General features: G+C 47.0%; 1 protein-coding gene across 1 annotated transcript in view; it reads right to left on the minus strand.

Annotated features, from left to right (window-relative positions):
• Positions 1 to 9,744: 9,744 nt before the first annotated feature.
• LOC128687999 (uncharacterized) overlaps positions 9,745 to 19,577 on the minus strand; it is a 355,922-nt gene continuing 346,089 nt past the window's right edge. The window contains exon 2 of the mRNA XM_070083740.1: positions 9,745 to 19,548. Coding sequence (XP_069939841.1) covers positions 18,642 to 19,547 — 906 coding nt within the window. The 5' untranslated portion in view covers position 19,548 and the 3' untranslated portion in view covers positions 9,745 to 18,641. The remainder of the gene's footprint in view (positions 19,549 to 19,577) is intronic.

Genomic DNA, 19,577 nt, shown 5'->3' on the forward strand with positions numbered 1-19,577 from the left:
ATACACGTCAAGCAGACCAGAATATACACGTCAGGGAGACCAGCATATACACGTCAGGGAGACTAGGATATGCACGTCAGGGAGACCAGGATATGCACGTCAGGGAGACCAGGATTTACACGTCAGGGAGACCAGGATATACACGTCAGAGAGACCAGGACATACACGTCAGGGAGAGTAGGATATGCTCGTCAAGGAGACCAGCATATACACGTCAGGGAGACTAGGATATGCACCTCAGGGAAACCAGGATATACACGTCAGGGAGACCAGGATATACACGTCAGGGAGACCAGGATATACACGTCAGGGAAACCAGGATATACACGTCAGGGAGACCAGGATATACACGTCAGGGAGACCAGGATATACACGTCAAAAAGACCAGGATATACACGTCAGGGAGACCAGGATATACATGTCAGGGAGACCAGGATATACACGTCAAAAAGACCAGGATATACACGTCAGTGAAACCAGGATGTACTAGTCAGGGAGAACAGGATATACACGTCAAGGAAACCAGGATATACAAGTCAGGGAGACCAGGATATACACATCAGAGAGACCATGATATACACGTCAGAGAGACCAGGATATACACATCAAGGAGACCAGGATATACACGTCAGGGAAACAAGGATATGCACGACAGGGTGACCAGGGTGTACACGTCAGGGAGACCAGGATATACACGTCAGGTAGACCAGGATATACACGTCAGAGAGACCATGATATACACGTCAGGGAGACCACAATAAACACGTCAGGGAGATCAGGATATACACGTCAGGAAGACCAGGATATACACGTTAAGGGGTTCAGGATGTACACATCAGAGAGACCAGGATATACACGTCAGATAGACCAGGATATACACGTCAAAAAGACCAGGATATACACGTCAGGGAGACCGTTATATACACGTCAGGGAGACCAGGATATACACGTCAAGGAAACCAGGATATACAAGTCAGGGAGACCAGAATATACACGTCAGGGAGACCAGGATATACACGTCAGGGAGACCACAATAAACACGTCAGGGAGATCAGGATATACACGTCAGGAAGACCAGGATATACACGTTAAGGGGTTCAGGATGTACACATCAGAGAGACCACGACATACACGTCAGAGAGACCAGGATATACACGTCAAAAAGACCAGGATATACACGTCAGGGAGACCAGGATATACACGTCAGGGAGACCAGGATATACACGTCAGGGAGACCAGGACATACACGTCAGGGAGACCAGGATATACACGTCAGGGAGATCAGGATATACACGTAAGGGAGACCAGGATATACACGCCAGGGAGACCACAATAAACACGTCAGGAAAATCAGGATATACACGTCAGGGAGACCAGGATATACACGTTAAGAAGACCAGAATATCCACGTCAGGGAGACTAAGATATACACGTAATGGAGGAGACCATGATATATACGTCAGTTAGGAGACCAGGATATATAAGTCAGCGAAAAGACCAGGATATATACTTCAGAGAAGATACCAGGATATGCATGTCAGAGAGAGAAGGATGTACACGTCAGAGAGGAAACCAGGATATACACTTTAGACAGAAGACCAGGATATAAACGTGAGAGAGGAGACCAGGATGTACACGTCAGAGAGAGACCAGGATATACACGTCATAGAGGAGACCAGGATATACACGTCAGAGAGGAGACCAGAATGTAGACGTCAGAGAGGAGACCAGGATATATACCTCAGAGAGGAGACCAGGATGTTCACGTCAGAGGAGACCAGGATATACACGTCAGAAAGGAGACCAGGATATACACGTCAGAGAGGAGCCCAGGATGTACACGTGAGAGACAACAGGATATGCACGTCAGAGAGGAAACCAGGATATAGCCGACAGAGGAGAGCAGGATATACACTTCGGATAGGAGACCAGGATATAGCCGTCAAAAAAGAGACCAGGAAATACACGTCAGAGGAGACCATAATATACACGTCAGAGAGGAGACCAGAATATACACATCAGAGAGGAGACCAGGATATACACGTCAGAGAGGAGACCAGGATATACACGTCAGAGAGGAGACCAATATGTACACGTCAGAGAGGAAACCAGGATATACACTTTAGACAGGAGACCAGGATATAAACGTCAGAGAGGAGACGAGGATGTAGACGTCAGAGAGGAGACCAGAATATACACGTCAGAGAGGAGACCAGGATATACACGTCAGAGAGGAGACCAATATGCACACGTCAGAGAGGAAACCAGGATATACACTTTAGACAGGAGACCAGGATATAAACGTCAGAGAGGAGACGAGGATGTAGACGTCAGAGAGGAGACCAGGATATATACCTCAGAGAGGATACCAGGATGTTCACGTCAGAGGAGACCAGGATATACACGTCAGAAAGGAGACCAGGATATACACGTCATAGAGGAGACCAGGATATACACGTCAGAGAGGAGACCAGAATGTAGACGTCAGAGAGGAGACCAGGATATATACCTCAGAGAGGAGACCAGGATGTTCACGTCAGAGGAGACCAGGATATACACGTCAGAAAGGAGACCAGGATATACACGTCAGAGAGGAGACCAGGATGTACACGTCAGAGAGACCAGGATATACATGTCAGAGAGGAGACCAGGATATAGCCGTCAGAGGAAAGGAGGATATACACTTCGGATAGGAGACCAGGATATAGCCGTCAAAAAGCAGACCAGGATATACACGTCAGAGGAGACCATAATATACACGTCAGAGAGGAGACCAGAATATACACATCAGAGAGGAGACTAGAATTTACACATCAGAGACGAGACCAGAATATACACCTCAGAGAGGAGACCAGAATATACACATCAGAGAGGAGACCAGGATATACACGTCAGAGTAGACCATAATATACACGTCAGAGAGGAGACAATGGTATACACGTCAGAGGAGACCAGAATATACACATCAGAGAGGAGACCAGAATATGCACGTCAGAGAGGAGACCAAGATATACACGTCAGAGAGGAGACGAGAATGTAGACGTCAGAGAGGAGACCAGGATATACACGTCAGAGAGGAGCCCAGGATGTACACGTGAGAGACAACAGGATATGCACGTCAGAGAGGAAACCAGGATATAGCCGACAGAGGAGAGCAGGATATACACTTCGGATAGGAGACCAGGATATACACTTCGGATAGGAGACCAGGATATAGCCGTCAAAAAGGAGACCAGGAAATACACGTCAGAGGAGACCATAATATACACGTCAGAGAGGAGACCAGAATATATACATCAGAGAGGAGACCAGGATATACACGTCAGAGAGGAGACCAGGATATACACGTCAGAGAGGAGACCAATATGTACACGTCAGAGAGGAAACCAGGATATACACTTTAGACAGGAGACCAGGATATAAACGTCAGAGAGGAGACGAGGATGTAGACGTCAGAGAGGAGACCAGAATATACACGTCAGAGAGGAGACCAGGATATACACGTCAGAGAGGAGACCAATATGCACACGTCAGAGAGGAAACCAGGATATACACTTTAGACAGGAGACCAGGATATAAACGTCAGAGAGGAGACGAGGATGTAGACGTCAGAGAGGAGACCAGGATATATACCTCAGAGAGGATACCAGGATGTTCACGTCAGAGGAGACCAGGATATACACGTCAGAAAGGAGACCAGGATATACACGTCATAGAGGAGACCAGGATATACACGTCAGAGAGGAGACCAGAATGTAGACGTCAGAGAGGAGACCAGGATATATACCTCAGAGAGGAGACCAGGATGTTCACGTCAGAGGAGACCAGGATATACACGTCAGAAAGGAGACCAGGATATACACGTCAGAGAGGAGACCAGGATGTACACGTCAGAGAGACCAGGATATACATGTCAGAGAGGAGACCAGGATATAGCCGTCAGAGGAGAGGAGGATATACACTTCGGATAGGAGACCAGGATATAGCCGTCAAAAAGCAGACCAGGATATACACGTCAGAGGAGACCATAATATACACGTCAGAGAGGAGACCAGAATATACACATCAGAGAGGAGACCAGAATATACACATCAGAGAGGAGACCAGAATATACACCTCAGAGAGGAGACCAGAATATACACATCAGAGAGGAGACCAGGATATACACGTCAGAGTAGACCATAATATACACGTCAGAGAGGAGACAATGGTATACACGTCAGAGGAGACCAGAATATACACATCAGAGAGGAGACCAGAATATGCACGTCAGAGAGGAGACCAAGATATACACGTCAGAGAGGAGACGAGAATGTAGACGTCAGAGAGGAGACCAGGATATACACGTCAGAGAGGAGAATAGGATATACACGTCAGAGAGGAGACCAGGATATACACGCCAGAGAGGAGACGAGGATATACACGTCAGAGGAGACCAGGATATACACGTCAGAGAGGAGACCAAGATATTCACGTCAGAGAGGAAACCGGGATATAGCCGTCAGAGAGGAGACCAGGATATACACGTCAGAGAGGAGACCAGGATATACACGTCAGAGAGGAGACCTGGATATTCACGTCAGAGGAGACCAGGATATACACGTCAGAGAGGAGATCAGAATATACACGTCAGAGAGGAGACCAGGATATACACCTCAGAGAGGAGACCAGGATGTTCACGTCAGAGGAGACGAGGATATACACGTCAGAGGAGACCAGGATATACACGTCAGAGAGGAGACCAAGATATTCACGTCAGAGAGGAAACCGGGATATAGCCGTCAGAGAGGAGACCAGGATATACACGTCAGAGAGGAGACCAGGATATACACGTCAGAGAGGAGACCTGGATATTCACGTCAGAGGAGACCAGGATATACACGTCAGAGAGGAGATCAGAATATACACGTCAGAGAGGAGACCAGGATATACACCTCAGAGAGGAGACCAGGATGTTCACGTCAGAGGAGACCAGGATATACACGTCAGAAAGGAGACCAGGATATACACGCCAGAGAGGAGACCAAGATATACACGTCAGAGAGGAGACCAGAATATACACGTCAGAGAGGAAACCAAGATATACACGTCAGAAAGGAGACCAGGATATACACGCCAGAGAGGAGACCAGGATATACATATCAGAGAGGAGATCAGGATATACACGTCAGAGACGAGACCAGTATATACACCTCAGAGAGGAGACCAGGATGTTCACATCAGAGAGAAGACCAGGATGTACACGACAGAGAGGAGACCAGAATGTAGACGTCAGAGAGGAGACCAGGATATACATGTCAGAGATGAGATCAGGATATACACGTCAGAGAGGAGACTAGGATATACACCTCAGAGAGGAGACCAGGATATACACCTCAGAGAGGAGACCAGGATATACACCTCAGAGAGGAGACCAGGATATACACCTCAGAGAGGAGACCAGGATATACACCTCAGAGAGGAGACCAGGATATACACCTCAGAGAGGAGACCAGGATATACACCTCAGAGAGGAGACCAGGATATACACCTCAGAGAGGAGACCAGGATATACACCTCAGAGAGGAGACCAGGATATACACCTCAGAGAGGAGACCAGGATATACACCTCAGAGAGGAGACCAGGATATACACCTCAGAGAGGAGACCAGGATATACACCTCAGAGAGGAGACCAGGATATACACCTCAGAGAGGAGACCAGGATATACACCTCAGAGAGGAGACCAGGATATACACCTCAGAGAGGAGACCAGGATATACACCTCAGAGAGGAGACCAGGATATACACCTCAGAGAGGAGACCAGGATATACACCTCAGAGAGGAGACCAGGATATACACCTCAGAGAGGAGACCAGGATATGCACCTCAGAGAGGAGACCAGGATATACACCTCAGAGAGGAGACCAGGATATACACCTCAGAGAAGAGAAGTCACCATACCAACTGATGGAAAACACGAGCATTCACACTGTTGATGTAGCAGTCAACTGCGGCTGAGCCTCGGGCTGCTTTATAATACTACTACTACTACTACTACTACTACTACTAATAATAATAATAATAATAATAATAACAATAATAATAATAATAATATTTATTATTATTATTATTATTATTATTATTATTATTATTATTATTATTATTATTATTATTATTATTATTATTATTATTCAGCATAATACAATGTTAGTCCAGAGAAGGGTGACATTGAGATGGGCATGCTGAGAGCCCAGTGTTATGCTGGGCATACAGTTGTGGCTGACGATACAGAGTTATGTAAACTAAGACAAATTATGCGGTGTCAGGTGGACGAAAAAATCTTCTAAATCAATGCTGCCAACAGCATTTTCGTGCATTGTTCATATATTTGTCGGCATAACTCACCACTGAAGCACACATCACTGAGCTTATGTTATATTGACGTCTGGCCTCGAGGGAAGCTTAGTGGTGTTATGCAGGAATTCTGGAAATTAATGTTTTTGTGGGGTTCCCTCTGGCCTGATGAAGTGTGTGATGACGGGGTGTTACTGGTGCTGCTGCATGTGTGTGTAGTGGCGGGGTGTTACTGGTGCTGCTGCATGTGTGTGTGTGTGTAGTGGCGGGGTGTTACTGGTGCTGCTGCATGTGTGTGTGTGTGTCGTGGCGGGGTGTTACTGGTGCTGCTGCATGTGTGTGTGTGTAGTGGCGGGGTGTTACTGGTGCTGCTGCATGTGTGTGTAGTGGCGGGGTGTTACTGGTGCTGCTGCATGTGTGTGTAGTGGCGGGGTGTTACTGGTGCTGCTGCATGTGTGTGTGTGTGTAGTGGCGGGGTGTTACTGGTGCTGCTGCATGTGTGTGTGTGTGTCGTGGCGGGGTGTTACTGGTGCTGCTGCATGTGTGTGTGTGTAGTGGCGGGGTGTTACTGGTGCTGCTGCATGTGTGTGTGTGTGTAGTGGCGGGGTGTTACTGGTGCTGCTGCATGTGTGTGTGTGTGTCGTGGCGGGGTGTTACTGGTGCTGCTGCATGTGTGTGTGTGTAGTGGCGGGGTGTTACTGGTGCTGCTGCATGTGTGTGTGTGTGTGTGTGTAGTGGCGGGGTGTTACTGGTGCTGCTGCATGTGTGTGTGTGTAGTGGCGGGGTGTTACTGGTGCTGCTGCATGTGTGTGTAGTGGCGGGGTGTTACTGGTGCTGCTGCATGTGTGTGTGTGTAGTGGCGGGGTGTTACTGGTGCTGCTGCATGTGTGTGTGTGTAGTGGCGGGGTGTTACTGGTGCTGCTGCATGTGTGTGTGTAGTGGCGGGGTGTTACTGGTGCTGCTGCATGTGTGTGTGTGTGTAGTGGCGGGGTGTTACTGGTGCTGCTGCATGTGTGTGTGTGTGTGTAGTGGTGGGGTGTTACTGGTGCTGCTGCATGTGTGTGTGTGTAGTGGCGGGGTGTTACTGGTGCTGCTGCATGTGTGTGTGTGTGTGTGTAGTGGCGGGGTGTTACTGGTGCTGCTGCATGTGTGTGTGTGTAGTGGCGGGGTGTTACTGGTGCTGCTGCATGTGTGTGTGTGTGTGTGTAGTGGCGGGGTGTTACTGGTGCTGCTGCATGTGTGTGTGTGTAGTGGCGGGGTGTTACTGGTGCTGCTGCATGTGTGTGTGTGTGTGTGTAGTGGCGGGGTGTTACTGGTGCTGCTGCATGTGTGTGTGTAGTGGCGGGGTGTTACTGGTGCTGCTGCATGTGTGTGTGTGTAGTGGCGGGGTGTTACTGGTGCTGCTGCATGTGTGTGTGTGTGTGTAGTGGCGGGGTGTTACTGGTGCTGCTGCATGTGTGTGTGTGTGTGTAGTGGCGGGGTGTTACTGGTGCTGCTGCATGTGTGTGTGTGTAGTGGTGGGGTGTTACTGGTGCTGCTGCATGTGTGTGTGTGTAGTGGCGGGGTGTTACTGGTGCTGCTGCATGTGTGTGTGTGTAGTGGCGGGGTGTTACTGGTGCTGCTGCATGTATGTGTGTGTAGTGGCGGGGTGTTACTGGTGCTGCTTCATGTGTGTGTGTGTAGTGGCGGGGTGTTACTGGTGCTGCTGCATGTGTGTGTGTGTGTGTGTAGTGGCGGGGTGTTACTGGTGCTGCTGCATGTGTGTGTGTGTGTAGTGGCGGGGTGTTACTGGTGCTGCTGCATGTGTGTGTGTGTGTAGTGGCGGGGTGTTACTGGTGCTGCTGCATGTGTGTGTGTGTGTAGTGGCGGGGTGTTACTGGTGCTGCTGCATGTGTGTGTGTGTGTGTAGTGGCGGGGTGTTACTGGTGCTGCTGCATGTGTGTGTGTGTGTAGTGGCGGGGTGTTACTGGTGCTGCTGCATGTGTGTGTGTGTGTAGTGGCGGGGTGTTACTGGTGCTGCTGCATGTGTGTGTGTGTAGTGGCGCGATGTTACTGGTGCTGCTGCATGTGTACTCACCTAATTGTACTCACCTAATTGTGGTTGCAGTGGTCGAGACTCAGCTCCTGGCCCCGCCTCTTCACTGATCGCTACTGGATCCTCTCTTTCTCTGCTTCCTGAGCTTTGTCATACCTCTTCTTGAAACTATGTATGGTTCCTGCCTCCACTACTTCACTTGCTAGGCTATTCCACTTGCTGACAACTCTATGACTGAAGAAATACTTCCTAACGTCCCTGTGACTCGTCTGAGTCTTCAGCTTCCAGTTGTGACCCCTTGTCCCTGTGTCCCCTCTCTGGAACATCCTATCTCTGTCCACCTTGTCTATTCCCCGCAGTATCTTGTATGTTGTTATCATGTCTCCCCTGACCCTTCTGTCCTCCAGTGTCGTCAGTCCGATTTCCCTTAACCTTTCCTCGTACGACATTCCCTTGAGCTCTGGGACTACCCTTGTTGCAGACCTTTGTACTTTCTCTAACTTCTTGACGTGCTTGACCAGGTGTGGGTTCCAGACTGGTGCTGCATACTCCAGTATGGGCCTAACATACACAGTGTACAGTGTCTTGAACGATTCCTTATTAAGGTATCGGAACGCTATTCTCAGGTTTGTCAGGCGCCCGTATGCTGCAGCGGTTATTTGGTTATTTGCATGTGTGTGTGTGTGTGTGTGTTTGGTGAAGGGAGGTTACTGATGCTGCTGCATGTGTGTATGCGTGTTTGTGTGTGTGGTGACGGGGTGTTACTGATGCTGCATGTGTGTGTGTGTGTGGTGCGGGGTGTTACTGGTGATGCTGCATGTGTGTGTGTGTGTGTGTGGTGACGGGGTGTTACTGATGCTGTTGCATGTGTGTGTGTGTGTGTGTGTGTGTGTGTGTGTGGTGACAGGGTGTTACTGGTGCTGTTGCATGTGCGTATGTGTGTGTGTGGTGACGGAGTGTTACTGATGCTGCTGCACGTGTGTGTGTGTGTGTGGTGACGAGGTGTTACTGATGCTGCTGCATGTGTTTGTGTGGTGACGGAGTGTTACTATTGCTCCATGTGTGTGTGTGTGTGTGTGTGTGTGTGTGGTGATGGGGTGTTACTGATGCTGTTGCATATGTGTGTGTGTGTAGTGGCGGGGTGTTACTGATGCTGCTGCATGTGTGTGTGTGTGTGTGTGTGTGTGTGTGTGTGTGTGTGTGTGTGTGTGTGTGTGTGTGTGTGTGTGTGTGTGTGTGTGTGTGTGTGTGTGTGTGTGTGTGCGTGTGTGTGTGTGTATGTGTGGTGACGGGGTGTTACTGGTGATGCTGCATGTGTGTGTGTGTGTGTGTGTGTGTGTGTGTGTAGTGGCGGGGTGTGTCTGGTGATGCTGCATGTGTGTGTGCGTGTTTGTGTGTGTGTGTGGTGAAGGGGTGTTACCGATGCTGCTGCATGTATGTGTGTGTGTGTGGTGAAGGTTGTTACTGGTGATGCTGCATGTGCGTGTGTGTGTGTGGTGACTGGGTGTTACTGGTGATGCTGCATGTGTGTGTGTATGTGTGGTGACTGGGTGTTACTGGTGTTGCTACATGTGTGTGTGTGTGGTGACTGGGTGTTACTGATGCTGCTACATGTGTGTGTGTGTGTGTGGTGACGGGGTGTTACTGGTGCTGCTGCATGTGTGTGTGTGTGTGGTGACGGGGTGTTACTTGTGCTGCTGCATGTGTGTGTGTGTGGTGACGGGGTGTTATTGGTGCTGCTGCATGTGTATGTGTGTGTGGTGACTGGGTGTTACTGGTGCTGCTGCATGGGTGTGTGTTTGTTGTGATGGGGGTGTTACTTGTGCTGCTGCATGTGTGTGTGTGTGTGTGGTGACGGGGTGTTACTGGTGCTGCTGCATGTGTGTGTGTGTGTGGTGACGGGGTGTTACTGGTGCTGCTGCATGTGTGTGTGTGTGTGGTGACGGGGTGTTACTGGTGCTGCTGCATGTGTGTGTGTGTGTGTGGTGACGGGTGTTACTGGTGCTGCTGCATGTGTGTGTGTTTGTTGTGACGGGGTGTTACTTGTGCTGCTGCATGTGTGTGTGTGTTTGTTGTGACGGGGTGTTACTTGTGCTGCTGCATGTGTGTGTGTGTGTGTGGTGACGGGGTGTTACTGGTGCTGCTGCATGTGTGTGTGTTTGTTGTGACGGGGTGTTACTTGTGCTGCTGCATGTGTGTGTGTGTGTTATGACGGGGTGTTACTGGTGCTGCTGCATGTGTGTGTGTTTGTTGTGACGGGGTGTTACTGGTGCTGCTGCATGTGTGTGTGTGTGACGACTGGGTGTTACTTGTGCTGCTGCATGTGTGTGTGTTTGTTGTGACGGGGTGTTACTGGTGCTGCTGCATGTGTGTGTGTGTGACGACTGGGTGTTACTTGTGCTGCTGCATGTGTGTGTGTTTGTTGTGGCGGGGTGTTACTGATGCTGCTGCATGTGTGTGTGTGTGTGGTGACGGGGTGTTACTGGTGATGCTGTATGTGTGTGTGTGTGTGTGTGGTGGCTGGGTGTTACTGATGCTGCTGCATGTGTGTGTGTGTGGTGACGGGGTGTTACTTGTGCTGCTGCATGTGTGTGTGTTTGTTGTGACAGGGTGTTACTGGTGCTGCTGCATGTGTGTGTGTGTGTGTGGTGACGGGGTGTTACTGGTGCTGCTGCATGTGTGTGTGTTTGTTGTGACAGGGTGTTACTGGTGCTGCTGCATGTGTGTGTGTTTGTTGTGACTGGGTGTTACTGGTGCTGCTGCATGTGTGTGTGTGTGTGTGGTGACTGGGTGTTACTTGTGCTGCTGCATGGGTGAGGTCACGTGGTAATCGTCTAGTGTCACGTCACAGGCTGCCAGCCTACGCATTTCCATGTGTTGACAGATACCTGCTCATGAGCTTCCTGTACACTGCGTATATACTATGTATGTACCCTCGTCTCTGTGGTGTGTCTGGCTGAAGCCTCGTCACGGTGAGTTGAGTTTTTTGCTTGACTTTTTCCGTGAATGTCAGGTCCCATTTATATTACATAAAATTTAACTTCTTTTAAACTGAGTTACAAAGATGTATTTTGAGTTTGTGTAAATACCGATTTCTAGTCAATACCTTTTCTTTTAAAGAGAGAAAGAATTGCACGGCCCCTGTCACTGACGCCATTCTATGTTGCGTCAGCCGGAGGTGACGTCTAGACTCTGGGATGAAAGTTGTAGTCTGATTTTGGGTACAATAAAAGTTGTTACGTCTATCTGTGCTTCGACACAAGGTTCTGGTTCATCCATTGTTGGATATAGTTTCTCTGCTCAATTAATAGTCAAATGTGGAATATTTGCAGGACTGACATAAAGGCTAAATTAGGGAAGTGTCAATAATCACAAGTTGAGAGAGTTGCCAGTACTGGATTAGGCAATGTTAAGTTTCCCTGTTGCTGTTTATAAACTATAAAAAATGTATGATAAATTTAAACGTTTTCAATGGGTATCTATCTCTAATTAAGCTTTTACTGGTTGGATACCTGGCTCTAATTAAGTTTTTAGTGGTTAGATACCTAGCTCTAATTAAGTTTTTAATGGTTAGATACCTAGCTCTAATTAAGTTTTTAATGGTTGGATACCTAGCTCTAATTACGTTCTTGTTTAGTGTGACTCTTTATGAATAATCCCTTCAGGCTACTTTTATGATAGGCAGTGTTAACACGTAGCTACATCACCTCAGCCATGCAACATCACAAGTAACGTGTCCCTGGGCGTCACCACACTCACCACCTCTCAGGAAGGTCACTCTAAATGAGCAGTTTACGTATTTTCTGTATAACACGATAAAGCTTCCCTTGAAGCCAAGGGTCGTTATTATGACAGCTTCTGACCGAAGGAAAGTTATGAGGTTCTCAATGAGGTGAGAGAGGAAGAAAGGTGAGAATGCAACATAACAGCAGTTTGTGGTCTCGACTTTAACTGGCCGATAACGAAAGAGAGAACTGACGACCAATGTAATCAAATAATTCTCTTAAATATTCACCTGAGAAGGACTGTTAAAACTTTGGATCAAAGACTATGAAAAAGAGAAGATTGGTGAAGCAACTATTCTCAAAGACTGGATGAAAGAGAGAAGAGAGGTGAAGATAGCGGCCTAAAGGACGCATGTGCTATCTTATTGTTGGTCTCTGGTTATGGTAACCCCAAACTATTGATTCAGATTATTATATAACATTCGTGGGAGTACTAAACCCGCGGGGTGCATGAGCGCCCGGGGAATGGGCGGTAATGGGATTCCATACAATGAACAGGATAGTTACTTCAGTTCTCTGGTTGAAGAGCAAATTCACCGGCATCAAGAACTTCCCTCGTGAAATATAATGGTTCAGAAAATATGGGAAGGTAGCCAGCAAGACACCCACGGTGACTAGCTCAGAACATGTGGGAGAGAAGCCCACAAGAGACCTATGATTGGACCACAACATGTGGGAGAGTGGACTACTGTAAACCTACTGTGTCACCACCACCCATTATTTGCAATTACCCCACACCCTGTAGAGGAAACTTTAGCTGCAACTTGATAATGACCCAGAAGGAACCGCAACGCAGTCTGTTCATCTGTCGCAGGCAAGTTTCTCATCTGTGTACCCACTCTGACATCTCCCTTGCCACTTATGTCTAAAAACTTCCTCTGCAAAGCGTAGGTTAGTTATGGACTGTAGCAGCCGCCACGGGATTGTGATGTATTTCTCACCACTTGTCAACCTCCACTCAATACAGACCTTAAGATTTCTCCGTCTGTTCCCACGTCCTTCCGAACGTGTTAACGAAACTAATATTATTATGATAGCTAAATATTTAATACTTGATCCTTATCATAATTTAAACACGATAGAAAAATAATACTGCTGAAAGTAGGCAGTTACTAAACTTTGTATAAAACAATTCCAAGCCCAGTGAAGACTGAAGTAAATGCTGAATCAGGTAACAAGTGTTTGAAGGTCTCTAACCTAGTGCTACATAATTTCGTTGACCTAGAGGGCAAAGTGGTGTTAAACTTAGACATATAACTGGTCTTGAGATGCTGAGAGATGAATCTAGACATCGAGGATGCTGTAGGAAATCAAGACGAAGCAGACACCTACGATGGTGCAATACGCATTTCAAACACCTGGGAAGATTTAACATGGAATACAGATACACAGGATGCTGCTAGCGTCTGGACACCTAGGTTGTGGCAAGAGGAAATCAAGACACTCGGGGCTTTGCAACATGATGTTTAGGCTCACCAAATATTTGCAAGATGAGGTCCAATAATCTAGCACATTCCAAGCTGTGGTACAGACATGGAGAATAATGCAAAATGAAGTCCAGAGATCTAGAATGTTGCAAGACGATATCCAGACATCTTGCATGTTGCTAGAGGAAGTTGACACACCTACGTTGTTGAAGAAAGTCCAGACATTTAAAGTATTGAAATAAAGATTCCAGACTTCCTAGATAATGCAAGGTACAGTTCACACGTTGCAAGAAGCATTTCGATGAACATAGATCATCTAGAGCGCTTTACTAGACACTAGTGTGTTTTCAAAATACATTATGATGAAATACAGACACAGGTCACCATAGAAAAACTAATATTGTGCTAAGACTTAACGTTTACCTTTGTGAACACAGAGCATGGAAGGCTAGAATAGTATTTGTCACACTGGTCCAGTTCCTCATCACAATCCTGTCAGAATTTGGCCATAGGGACACACGAGATTTTGTAACTTATAAGAGACACACAGGTTACCAGGGGCTTTGTTCAGCTGTTGCTGTGACCATCTCAGGCTTACTCGTCCTCAGTGAGGGACTTACAGTTTTGGGGCTCTGAAGCTTGAACTATTATAGGGGCCCATACACAATCCCTTCTCATATAACAGACCCAAAAATTTTAAGCAACGTGAACTAGAGTCGCTTCTGGAGCCCCACCGAAGTTAGAGACCCTGAAATTAAGGTTCATTAGTTTCATGGTAGATGTGCCCCTGCCCGTCCTAAGCAACGGGGTGTCAGGGAATTGTGACCCACAACGAACCTAATCTCTTTATAACCAACACCTTTGGGAAACTAATTATCCAGTTCCATTCTAATTCAGCGCGTGATATTTGTTGTGATATATTAAATGTGCAACCAAGACTAATCTATCCACGTGCTTGGGAAGCTTCTTACCCAAACCTAAGCTAGTCTAAGTTCACCTAGCCCATCGCTAAACTGAGGTTCATAATTCAAAAGTCATAGGCACTGATTTTTTTTCACTAGTCTCACTTTGAAAGGCGTGATCTTATCCTGAGCTGACCCCTCATAACCCAGCTGAGCCTGGGATGACACCTGACTGAACTACCGGCGATCCCTAAGACTGAGCTGAGCCTGGGATGACACCCTGACTGAACTACCTGCCATCCATAAGACTGAGCTGGGCCTGGGATGACACCCTGACCGAACTACCGGCCATCCCTAAGTGAGCAACTCAATGGCTGCAGCCAATTGTATCTTTCTTGCTATGTTACCAAACTGTGACTAGGAGGAAGGGATTGTTACAACAGGTACCAGATATCAGCTGAGAACAGGGAGGGACTGAGATGTTAAATGCACATCGAGAACTGTTTTAAAAATTTAAAAAAACTAAAGATTTCTGATACAAAGACCTTTCTAATCTTATTTCTCAGTTTAGAGTTTTCTCTAATCACTAAGAGTTACAAAGTATGTATCATTGAAAAAATGGATTTTCTTAAATTCTTGTAAAAACGATCTAAGTTTCTAAGTTACAACTGAGAACTTGTGTTAGAAAGATCGAGTGAAGGTATCGAGTCTAACACTGTGATTGTTTACTAAGAGAGTGAATAACAGCTACTAGACAGTACGAGACGACGGCAGGATGTGAACTTCAACCTGGGATCTTATGTCAGGGAAGGAACAAAACAGTTAAACCATGCGATGGATACAAAAAATAATGGCTCTTAATTCCAGGGGAGAAAAAAAAAACACAGGTTAAACCATGAGATGGATAAAAAAAAATCTGGTTATTAATTCCAGGGAAGAAAAAACACAAGGTAAACCATGGGATGGACACAATTTTACACAGTGAAAATGAATCCGATTTTCGTTCAGATTAAATTCAAGAGAAGATATTAGTGGCTGTAAATATAAATTATCTCTGAATGAAATCACAGTTAATAAAAATGTTACATTAATCCTTCTTTTGTTGAAATTCAAATAAAATGCAAGGAAAAAAATTAATGCAATGACGGCCTTATGGGAAGGTAACTTCCTTGCAGCGGTGCATTGATGGCAGGCACACACAGACCTTCCTTGCAACGGTACATGGATGGCAGGCACACACAGACCTTCCTTGCAACGGTACATGGATGACAGGCCCACACAGACCTTCCTTGCAACGGTACATGGATGGCAGGCACACACAGACCTTCCTTGCAACGGTACATGGATGACAGGCCCACACAGACCTTCCTTGCAACGGTACATGGATGGCAGGCACACAGAGACCTTCCTTGCAACGGTACATGGATGGCAGGCCCACACAGACCTTCCTGGACAAACTTGTCTACTACTGTTAACTGCCTTCTAGAAAAGGTGGATTCCTCAGTGTGTTCCAGCACGATGCTGCAACTCCACCATAACTTGATGGTTGATCAGCTACCATTACTGCTCTACTTTTGTTGTCACTACCTTCAAGAATGTCCAGTCTTCTGGGGCTCCTGGTGAGCGAAACATAGATGGGGTAAACGTTTTATTAACTGACCGTGAGTCCCCCCAGCATTTCTACAAATGCTGCGGAAATACAAACGAGTGACTAGCTTCCATGTTCATAGAATGAACTCTTCTCCCAGCTTGGTAGCGGATTGAGAAGTATGATCAATTTACATCCGAAATTCCGTGAGGGAAAAGACGAAAATTTAAAGGCTGGGAGCTGAATGTATATAATTCGAAGTAGAACCTGTTGCATAAGGTGGCCACCAGGTGTCTTTAAGTCGAGGTGGCCACCTGGTGACCTGGGTTGACGGGGCCACAAGTTGATCTGGGTTGAGGTGGCTACCTGGTGACCTGGGTTGACGGGGCCACAAGTTGATCCGGGTTGAAGCGGCCACCTGGTGTCTTTGGGTTGAAGTGACCACAAGATAACCTGGGATGAGGTGGCCACCTGGTGACCTGGGTTGAGGTGGCCACCTGGTGACCTGGGTTGAGGTGGCCACCTGGTGAACACGATTGTTGACAAATTATTACTATACTCTGATTATAATAAACTCACAAACACACCTCGACTGTAACTAACATAATATCTGATCCCAGTTAAAATTTCTCTAGGACGACGTATTGGTCTATGGTGAGTGTGCAGAGTCGTGGCTAGTTCGTCAGTCTTGGCACACATCATCAGTGACATGACACACATGGCACTTTCCTCTCCAAGTGGTGCCTCATAGAAGGATTAACGGCACCAGAGTGCCAGGAAGAAACAACAACAAGGGCTGCCTCGGATTTTTAACTAGCAGATTACAGGCAAATGCTGGTTTTTTGTATTTCAAGTTTCTCACTATTTTTGTTTTCTCTTTATGCTGTTCTATTTTATCACCGTCATGAAACCTGTCACAGTAAAGCTATCCCAACCTGCCGATCTACCCCCACCTGCCGATCTAATCCCACCTGTTGATCGACTCCTACCCGTCGATCTGCTCCCACCTGTCAAAGCGTCCTTGATCTACCAAGCTACCCCGACCTGTCGGGTGTCAGTTTACAAATCTGAAAAAAAGGTTAGCATTTGACTAGCGAGAAAACATAAAAGTTGGAAGCTAATTTCTGGACACAGGTGTTGGATGACTTGACTGAGGTGACATTCTACAGCTTCGCGACACAAGCATCCTTATATCTTGATTCTTAAGACTAACATAATCTTGAGGTAAATTATTATCAAAAATATAATATATAAAACGTTGTACAGAAGCGTGACACAAAAATAACTCATCATTTTTTTTATAGCAGAATCTGGAGAAGTGCGCATCGCTGGACACACAGGCAGGTACGCTGACCTCGATTCAAGCAGGTAGAGTGTAGGGAGATTAGTGGGGTGCATTCTTGACGCCCCTGAAAGAACCATTTACCCTATAAGTGTAGGGAGGTGGTGTGGGGGAGGCTTTATTGACTCCCCTGTGAGCACTACCTACCCCAGACATATACTAATAACACACACACATACACACACACACACACACACACAGCAATATCTCACCCTGTCACCCTCAAAAATTCGATATTTTTAGATGATTTGCGACTTACAGTGAACAAGAAGCAGAATAATGTAAAAAATGAATGTCACTGCAGGACAGCAACGTGTTCTTAACCTTTTTTTTAGTTATATAACTGTCAAGCTTATTTATAGAGGACTGTAGCGAAGTATGACGACCACTTTCCTGAAGGAAATGCAAACTTTCCACGAGGCCGTTACAAATGTCTCAGAAAGTCACATGCTTGTTCAAGGAAACTTTCCTTTAAGGAGACATTTGCCTAAAGACACCTGCCTAAGGACAAAGGCCTTCAAGGAGGAGCTTACCAGGAGAAGGCGTAAACCTTTGATGATGTACAAGGTCTCCAAGAATTAACATTAATTATCTTTTGCAGGTCAACTTTTAAGCGTAGTCACATTAAAATGTGTAGTTTTAACTTTTCCAGGAAATCTCATATTCTGTTTCCGAAGATGAAATTGGATATGAGAGTCACATAAGACCAACTGTAGGTTGTACGAACATTCCACTCACTGCCTGAAACATAAATTATAAATTACCAGCAAGTCTAGAGTTCCTATCACTGGATGTAATTCCTCAGGAAGTCATGAGTGCTTATCACCGGACGTGAGCATCTAGCAAGTCATGAGTTCTGATCACTGGATGTAAGCTTCCTGCAAGCCCGAGTTCTTCTTACTGTTTGCAAGCTTGCTTCCAGCAAGTCATGTGAACTTTCTAAGACAGTTGATCTCACCAGGCCACGTACAGGTTCTCCTGGCCATAAGATAATAAATATGTACATCTTTCAAAACATGCTAACATAAAACCTTCCAGAAGGTTGCATAAATATTCCACGCAGACTTCACGGAAATATAAATTACATGTATGTATATATGTATACATTTTTAACGTTTTGGATGAGTAAAGCCTTGCTGACGACGATATAAACCTTGTAGAGTATCAATTGTTGCTGAGAGATGACCAAGTCTTCGATTCCCTACTCAGAGTGTCACTCTAGCCTCTATACTCCAGAGTGCCGCGAACTTTTGGTGGAGCTCTTCGAGGAGGACTTAGAGCCCTTCCTGGGGCTGGAGTGGTGACGCTCCAGGAGTCCTTGCGTCTCCAGGGGAGAGGTAGGTGTAAGAGAAGACTCTGGCGTGGAGTCTATAGGCTCTGTGGTAGCAGTGTCAGCATCGTTCTCATCTTCCTCGAGGATCCGGGAGAGGACGGGCTCCATTGAAGCCGAGGAAGTCATGGGGCCGGTGTCTTGCATGGCGGAGTCCTGGGTGCCGGGAGAGCTGCACGCAGCTTCACCATCTTCATTTGGAGATGTGGACACTGGCTCTTCCTTAGCTTCCAGTTTGGCACTCTTTGAGCCACTGCTGGCAGCTTTGGCTGGAGAGGCTGGCATAATTCCGTTCTGCTGCGGCTTTTGGCGGCGCTCACGTGTTGGAGTGGGCAAGCCGCTTTCTGCATCACGGACCAGTCGATGACCAGACTTAGTACGTGACAGGCGCCCTTTTATGTACTTATTGAGCTCCTTCTCTTCGTTGTTGGAGACGAAGCGGCTGATGGTGGTGAGGACACCGCCCAAGAAGACAAAGAAACAGCCGGTGCCAAGCAGGTCACTCCTGCGCTCTGGAGTGGTGCTCTTGACGTAACCAGGCACCAGGGAGGTAATTGTGAGCATCAGACCAATCACGATGAAGACGGAGCCCACGTGGAACATAGTGACCTGCCCCAGCAGACGCTTGTTCTCCTTCTCTTCGTTGAAGTAGACGCGTCCATCTAGGCTGACGACGGACGGACGGGGGGTGGAGAGCGAGGCTCGGCTCTCCCGGCGCTGTTTCGCCCGACGCTGATCCTCCCGACGTGACCTCTGGCGCCGGATGGCCAAAGCCGACTGCACTGCCTGCATCTTCACCATCCTGTAGCGAGGACACACATTTAGTACACA

This window comes from Cherax quadricarinatus, chromosome 10, assembly GCF_038502225.1.
Source record: "Cherax quadricarinatus isolate ZL_2023a chromosome 10, ASM3850222v1, whole genome shotgun sequence".
In the NCBI taxonomy this organism is placed as follows: Eukaryota; Metazoa; Arthropoda; class Malacostraca; order Decapoda; family Parastacidae; genus Cherax; species Cherax quadricarinatus.